Source organism: Helianthus annuus, chromosome 5, assembly GCF_002127325.2.
Source record: "Helianthus annuus cultivar XRQ/B chromosome 5, HanXRQr2.0-SUNRISE, whole genome shotgun sequence".
Lineage (NCBI taxonomy): Eukaryota > Viridiplantae > Streptophyta > Magnoliopsida > Asterales > Asteraceae > Helianthus > Helianthus annuus.
This window is the reverse complement of record NC_035437.2, coordinates 153,257,595-153,266,144: the sequence shown is the minus strand read 5'-3', so window position 1 is coordinate 153,266,144 and position 8,550 is coordinate 153,257,595. Positions and strand designations below refer to the sequence as shown.

General features: G+C 36.0%; 1 protein-coding gene across 1 annotated transcript; it reads left to right on the top strand.

The window, feature by feature from the left end:
* Positions 1 to 4,840: 4,840 nt before the first annotated feature.
* LOC110941561 (deSI-like protein At4g17486) lies at positions 4,841 to 6,187 on the top strand. Its single transcript, XM_022183202.2, has 3 exons — positions 4,841 to 5,183; positions 5,378 to 5,665; positions 5,799 to 6,187. Exons 1-3 carry the CDS (start codon positions 5,048 to 5,050, stop codon positions 6,059 to 6,061), a joined length of 687 nt encoding a protein of 228 aa, XP_022038894.1. The 5' UTR covers positions 4,841 to 5,047; the 3' UTR covers positions 6,062 to 6,187.
* Positions 6,188 to 8,550: the final 2,363 nt, after the last annotated feature.

Below are 8,550 nucleotides of genomic sequence, written 5' to 3'. Positions count from 1 at the left end.
TTAATGATGGCAGATTATTTTGTTGACTTAAGTGGCCTGAGAAGGTGATGTGTTATGAAATGATTTGCTGTCCGATCGGTTGAGGTTGACAAGTCAACTCTTTAAATGTATGACAGAATTGCAGCGGAACGAATAGGTTGTTCGATCGAACAGCTTGTTCAATCAGTCAGCAGTCAACAAGTCAACAACTTAATAATGTGTGGTGCAATGAAACGGACAGGCTGTTCGATCGAATAGCTTGTTCGATCAAATAACAAGTCAACAACTTAATGAAGTGTGAAGTGAGGTGCTATGGAACGGTTAGGCTGTTCGATCGAACAGCTTGTTCGATCAAGTAATACTAATGTTGTTCGATCGGACAACATGCATGAACAACCATGACGAACATTTCAGCTAAGTCGACCAGAAAATCTCAGATTTCTCCCAAACGGCTTGGAATTTTGACCTGAAAATTTGTAGGCTTGTAGATCAGATAGTTTCGCACAACATATCCAAAAATTAGCAATTTTTAACCGTGAAAAGTCATTTAATTTGGTGTTTTTCAGATAAAAACATGAAAAGATGTAAAGATGAAGAATTTGTGCAAATCTGAGTGAAATTTTGATCTGAATTCGATGAAATCCTGTGCGATTCCGTGCGTTTGATCCGTGAAATCGAGCTCCTGCTCTGATACCACTTGTTAGGACCGGTTTTCGACTCCGAAACGATTGCGTATGACATGTTCGACGTGTGGAATCCGTGAACGTGCGTGACCGAACACACGAGAACGTACTAAATCTGTGATTTGATTGAAGATATGAAAAGATTACAAGCACCGTAAATCACCTCTTGCACTTTCTCTCTCTACTTTCTCTCTCTAGGATCCAAGCTCTCCAAAGTAGCACATGAGCAAAAGTGGCAAAAGTTCTAAATGAGAACCCTAAGTTCTCTATTTATAGGCCAAGGGGCTTAATGAGGAATCTCATTAATTACAGAAATGCCACCTTTCCTTTTCTCTAAATATTATGGTTGTAAAACAAGGTCTCCAAGGCCGAGTACTCCCCGAGTAGTCGCTACAAGGTAGGCTGCCGAGGCGACTTTCTTCAACTCCGACTAATTACTCGGAATCGATCAAATGTGGTCAACATTGGCCAAAATCGGATCCAGTAGGTCAACTCGGACTGATTTTGACTTAAAATAAAATAAATATAATTTCTATGCCTATCATATTAAAGAATGAATATCAATTTCACGTATTTTGTTATAAATATTAGTAAAATTATGTTATTTGACATATATTTAATTTCCGAAAACTACTTTCTTTATAATTTGGCATCTCCGAGTACTCCCCGTGTACTCTCCGCCTAGGCCGAGTACTCTCAACTCCCCGGTCGACCGACCAGGGAGCGCCTAACGACTTTTACAACCATGCTAAATATAACACTATAAAGTCTAAATTCAATCCTTTTTAGCTACGGTTCGCATTGACGGAGGCGATAGACATAAATGCACCAACACAATCAAAGAGATTACTTGTGGACGATAGATAGAAGATAGATTTATTTCATTAACTTGAGAGCTTTTCCTGCAACATTCATGAAGACAGCTTCATCTAGGGTTTTTCTACTCTCTTGATTCACCGACCTACCACTGTTACACCACCACCAACCATCGTCGTCTTTTCCGCCATCACCAAAAAACGTCATGGTTCCGTCGCCGTCGTCAGCTGCATCTTCTCCGGCGGAGTCTCCGACGACTTTGTGTCCACTTGACGCTTCGTTTCGTTCCACCATCACGACTTTGTTCTTGTGAAGCAGATCGGAACTTGAGAACGGTTCATAAGAACGGTCGACTAGCTGCCGGCATGATTCGATGAAGATGAACCGGAATCGAACTTGAATCTGGTAAAAATAGACAGATTAGAAATTGAATCTGAGATGGAACAAGTTATGAGTTCCGACGAAGTTGGTTGTGGATTCCGATGAAGATGACTGATGGCGATGATTATGGGTTGGTTGAAGGCGACAGGTGGTGGTTGCAGGTTGGTTTTAATGGTGGTAGACTGATGGTGATGGTGGACTGATGGTGGTGGAAGAGTACTGAGAGAGAGATAGTGTGTGTGAGAGAGAGAGAGAGAGAGAATGAATTTATGTATGTATATTAATAAAATATAAAGAGTAAACTGTCATTTTGCATGATTTTATAATGACCATTTTGCCCTTGAGGAAAAAGACAAAATAGTAGGATTTTATTTGGAAAATCTAAGCTGACTTTGCTTTTGGACCAAAATTGCAACAAAATTGAAACCACAGGGACCTAGATGCAAAAGATTTCAAATTTGGACTAAAATGGCCAAACTGCCCAAATCTCAGAGACCAAAATGGCAGTTTACTCTAAACAATAATAAAATAAAATAAGTAAAGGATTGAATTTAAAATAGATTAGGATCTCCTGATTCTTCAAGTCGGGTTCTAGAACTGGCCCGCCGGGTCTGGATCAAGCGTTGGGTCTCGCCATTCGGGTCAGGATCTGGATCGACGTCAGTCATGTCTCTAAGGTTGGAGGGTGTGGGATAAAGCCCCTAGGGCTTTATCACGGCACGTCAGTGCCACGTAAGATTCACGTCAGCCAGGGGGCTTTATCACGCCTTCCATTAACTTGCAGGGTGTGGTATAAAGCTCGTTACCCCCCCCCCAACCAATCCTTAATTGAAAATGTCAATTCAAGCTCGTTACCGTGCTTAAGCCCCTTCAATGGCGCCCCTTATTAAACGGACGGGTATGGGCGGTGGCGCCCCTATCGCGTTATCGGAGGTGAGGTGGCAAAGGTGGCGCCCTCCACACCCTCCGGCCTAAATGTGACACGAAACAACATAACAGATATAGGTAATTGGTCCATTCTAAAAAGCTTTTTGAAAATATAAACATTAATGAAAGAGTAAATTGCCAAAATCGTCCGTGAGGTTTGGTCATGTTTGTCTTTTTCATACAAAACAACTTTTTGTACAATATAGTCCTTCGCTTTTGTGATTTTTTTACCATTTTCATCCAAACGTCTGACTTTTTTGTCAAAATAGTCACTGAGATTTGGGATTTTTTTGTCATTTTCATCTAACTGTTTGATAGAAAAATTAAACAAATTAGATGTTTGGATGAAAATGACAAAAAAAAAAAAATCACAAAAGTGAAAGACTATATTGCACAAAAAAATTATTTTAGATGAAAATAGCAAACATACACAAATCTAATGGACGATTTTGACAATTTAGTCTTAATGAAATCATACGAGCTTGTAGTTGTCTTGGATATAAATGCCTGTATAGTTTCACACTATCGTCATGCTAAGTGTAAGTGCTATCAATTATTTGATTCTTTGTGCATTACTTCACTTGGCCAGAAATTCTACAGCTTTAAATGTTATTTTACATAATTGAATTATTTATCTGTAAGACATAAACAGTAAATAATCAAATTATTCATACATGGTATAAATCTATAGTTTATGACTAATTTTGTTGTACATAACTTTATTCTCTTTGTATAAACCTGAAGGTGCGTGAAACTTATATATATTTGTATAAAAAAATACAAATTTATGTTTTATTATATCGTAAAGGAGTCATATAATTAAAAATAATCAAATAAACAGGTTCAACAATTTAGGCCATTAATTTTTTTATTTCATTGAATGCTTATTCTTTAAAAAAATAGTTTTTTTAAACAACAAATGAAATTACTTTTATAGGCATCCAGTAGGATTTGAACCTTACTTTACTTATTTTTTTTTTAAAACGACGACTTTCTTGTATTAAGGTTATCGCACCTCCCAAATTGGAGAACCCAATTGTCCCACTCTGGTCAGACTATGTTGTCTTAACTAGACCCACGCTGGCTTCAGAGTTTGGCTTGTCCGTTCCCCCGGGAAACCATCTTGACAGCCGTTGTGCCACCACAAGAGCTGAACACTCTCTAGCGTAACACACGGTGGGACGAAAACTCAGGTGGGCTCAGGATATAACCTGACACCTCTGTAAGATGGTTAGACTCTATCCATCATTGCCCTCTACTTATTAGATAATTTCTTTTCTTGTAATTGTATGGTTTTTTTTTTTATTATGATTGAATTTATTTAATTTTATAATAACTTAGGGGGTGTTTGGTGTTGCGTTTTCAAAATAGATTATGCGTTTTCAAAATAGATTTTGCGTTTTCAAAACTACGTTTTGAAAAAGCATGTAGGTACACGATTCTCCAAAACTGTCAGATAATCACTTTTTCATCAAGACACTTTTTTTAGATTATTTATGTTTTACAAACACAATACTCAAATAATCACTTCAAAATATAATCCCAAAGACCCTTTTATTTTTTTTAACGGCAAACTAAATTATTTCTATACATACAAATTGCATAACTTAAACCCTCCAACTATTTAATATATTAATTTAATTATAACTTGAAATAATTATTTTTATTTTTTTATAATAGTCAACCTATGGTCTATAACAAAAAAGCAATTCTAAGGGTGGGCGGGGTACCCACCGAAACCCCCATCGGGGACCCCTTTTACCGATTAGGGGGGTGCTGCCAACCATTCGGGGAGGGAAATCGGGGACCACATTTGGTGGTTGTTCACCGCGAGCGGGGAGGGAGATAGATGGTGGGGCCCATTTTTCCAACCAATCAAACCATTTTGTTTTTTTTTTTTTAATAAAAAAACAAGGGTAGTTAAGAGGGGAGTGGCGCCATTAAATTGGGGTGTTAGGGGAGTTTAAGAGGGGAGTTGACGTGGCACACGAGAATTGGTTTGGCTTAAGAGAGGGGACTCACCTATTAGGTGAGCACCCCTTATACCCTAAACAATTGATTTTATTCCACATGAAAGTTTATCTTCCTTCACACACCTGTCTTTTTACTGAGAATTTATTCTCTGTCAAGCTTCCAAAAATTCCATTTTAAATAACTTTCAAATTTCAAAACATTCATATCATCTCCAACGTATTAATTAATTAAACTCCTGCGAAATATCAGGAACCACCACATTTTTCAAATTTCTGTTGCAACCAAAAATGTGGTGCGGAGGCAAGTCTGCAAAATGTGCAAGAGATGGATCGGTTCCCGTACACCTCAATGTGTATGATCTCACACCCATGAACGGTTACGCTTATTGGCTCGGTATCGGTGTCTACCACTCGGGAGTGCAAGGTTAGTATTCGGTTATTTGATTATTCTTACAGCATCAGTCTAGGGGGAGATTGTAAGTATCTGTAAATGTATGATTTAATTGATTTAGTCGATTTAATCGATTTGATTGAGTTGAGTGATTTGATTGATTTAATTGGTTTAATAGAGATTTTAGTTTTTATGAACTTGAAATTATGTTTACTTTTGGATTTTAGTTCACGGAGTTGAATATGCATTCGGATCTCATGAACATTCGAGTACTGGAATCTTCGAGGGAGAACCGAAGCGTTGTGATGGATTTACGTTTAGGAAGCAAATTTTGATAGGGTTTACGGAGAAGAATAGGAGAGAGGTTAGACGAGTGATGGAAGATCTCGCTGAAGATTACAAAGGAATTTCGTATAATCTCATTACGAAAAACTGTAATCATTTTTGCAATGATGCGTGTGTTAGACTCACGGGAAACACGATTCCCCGTTGGATCAATCGTCTAGCCAGAATAGGTACGTCAAATCATCACTTTTTTAACAACAGTTTCTAGATTTTTTAGGATAAATAAATCATAACCCGCATCTAAATAATCTAAATAACTTGAACTTTGTTTACTATATTTTTTTTTTTGGGTGCGATTGTTAGGTTCTTTGTGCAATTGTATAATTCCTGCGAGTTTAAGCACGATTAAAGTAGGAATCGAAGATAACAAAGTGTGTAATGATGGAGAAATTAGGAAGAAACTAAGGAGTCGATCAACGCGATTCTATTCGTCTTCAGGTTCTTCATCGGAGAAATCATCGTTTGATTCACCGCCAATTGCTCGGGCTAGAAGTTACCGGAGTATGAGTTATCGCGCTACATCTTTTCCTCTGATTCGTAGTTCTTCATCTTCTTCGTCATCTTAGCATTATGGAGTTGCATTTTGTTGTTTAATTAATTAAGTTCGTCTTTATAATTGTTCTAAAGGAATTGATAATTAATTACTCTTGTAGATTTGATTTATGAATGGATTAACTTTATCCATGTTTAAATGATTCTAAAACAAAATGTGGATGAACAGGTAAAGCAAAGTAAGAGGAATCTATATATAAAGCGTACGGTTCAATTTTAATATGATACAAGATCTTAATTCTTACACATGAAGTTTCTAGTTTGTTAGTCAATAACTAAACTGCTTTAGTTTTATTTTTTTTAAAGCTATGAGTACTTTATAAAATTTAAAATTTAATTATTAAATAGTAATTAAGTATATTCTTTAATAAAAAATGTAAGTATGAAATTTAGAGTGAAAATGTAATTCCAATTACATATATACAATCCTAAGGGGTTTAGAAATTGTTGAAACTGGTTAAATCATGACAACTAAATCAAGTCGGTCGGTTGGGCTGATTTAAGATCTGAAGAGTTTAGTTCATGGTTTGACAGTTTAATGGTTTGATTCGCTTTGAGACTTGAAATCTCTCACATGTACTGGACTGATTGTTATCTAATGTTATTTTTATATTTTTCTCATTTATGAAATATGACATGTATCTAAATTTTTAAATATATATTAACTGAAAAAATAAAAAAGTAATAAAAATATGTTCAAACCATCAAAATCACAACGCTAAACCGTCAAAACTGACCCGCCAACCTAGTCGGTTATTGAAACCGTAGTTAATGGTTTGTCCTGCGATTTTCTTACAAACTGGCCCAACAAACTATAAACGCCCTGATCCGAAGAAGAGATGTAACAAAACAAAAGGGAAAGAGAAAACCTGATGATTGTCTTAGACAAATATATGTATAACAAATTATACATAATGTACAAAATAATTACCCATAGCTACCATGTCTTTTTGTATCATAAAAAAGATCTAAATTTACAAATCTCTATACAAACATAAGGTAAATACTTGAAATAATTCTAAGCATTTTATAACTATGGAACAAATTTTTATCTTTATATTTTCACAAAGAGAAAATAAAGGTAAAAAACATTTGCTTGTTTGGCCTTAAGTGGAGGACCCGACAATACCTGTAACAGGACCCACTTCTCATGTTCCTGCTTTTAGTAGTAATATTGAAGCAACATAGGATCCCTTTTGTTGGGTACTAAATTAAATTTACTACAATTATCGAGCCAATCAAAACATCATATGGTAGTTGAAGGATCTTGCAAGATACACTCACAAATTAATGGGTCACACCAGCCAAACAAAATTACCCGCCAGTAAAGAAATGGAATATTCTTTCTTTCTAAAAGTAAATGAAAGTGAACAACTTTTAATTTAATAATTGTCTAAATGGTCACTACATGGTTCAATTTGCATGCCATGGTTAAGATTGAGTTTTTATCTTTATGGTTGAACCATTGATCAGTTTTTATCTTTAGAACATGTGTTGTGGCCTGTGGGCCTAAAAAGCTGCCATGTTGGAGGACGCAGGGCACTGCACACCGTCACGACAAGGCAACATTGAGGGTGACGGGCCGTTTCGTGGTTGTTCTCCAAGGGGGAGAAAGGGGAGGGGGCGTTAGGGGTATGGTATCCACAATAGGGGTTTATCGATCGATGTGCAATGTGAAAGCTCATATGTCTACACGGAAACACTTTTTGTCCCCTTGAAGTCCCAATAAAACCCCTCACAACACAGTCTTAAGGTTGAACCATTAGTATCTTTACGATTGAACCAATGAACCGTTTACTCGATCGTGCTGGTTTTTATTTTATTAGACTGAGACGTAGTGATTGGTGACGATTCCAAGATTTTTTTCTTTACCAAGATCATAGCTTTTTTTTATTTCTTATGTCTTTTAAAGGAAGCATTGCCCCAACATTTTTTTGGCCAAATGGAATTGAGTTAGTGGAATATTTTGGGTTTTTTTGTGTGTAATATATGGTTTTGTATTGAACTTGTCTATATGTCTTTTAAAGGTGATATCAATTTCAACTAGATTTTTTTTTCTAGAAAAATGTCGATGAACATCAAACTTTATTTGGAAAGAAAGTATTTTACACACATTTTAAGTAAATATTGAACACTACCTTAACATAACTAGATGATAGTTGCATCACACGCCTCTATAGCACATGTCCAAAACATGTCCCAAACAAAGAATCTATTTTCTTGCCTTAATGTCTAGTCCTAGAAGAAATACAAAAATGAGTAGAGGATGTAAACCCAAGTCTGGGTGACACTAACATGATTACCAATCCAACCAAATAACTTATGTTATTCCGGTCACACAAATTATCTATTGGGTTTGCATATGAGAAAACCTATTGGTTCATTAGACTTTCTATACTATAAATTTACATATACGGAGTTTCACTTGACTTATTTGATTTATAAAGGATGAGAAAGATGTTGTAATCAGTGACGGATGCAAGATTTTTTTTTTTAATGGGGT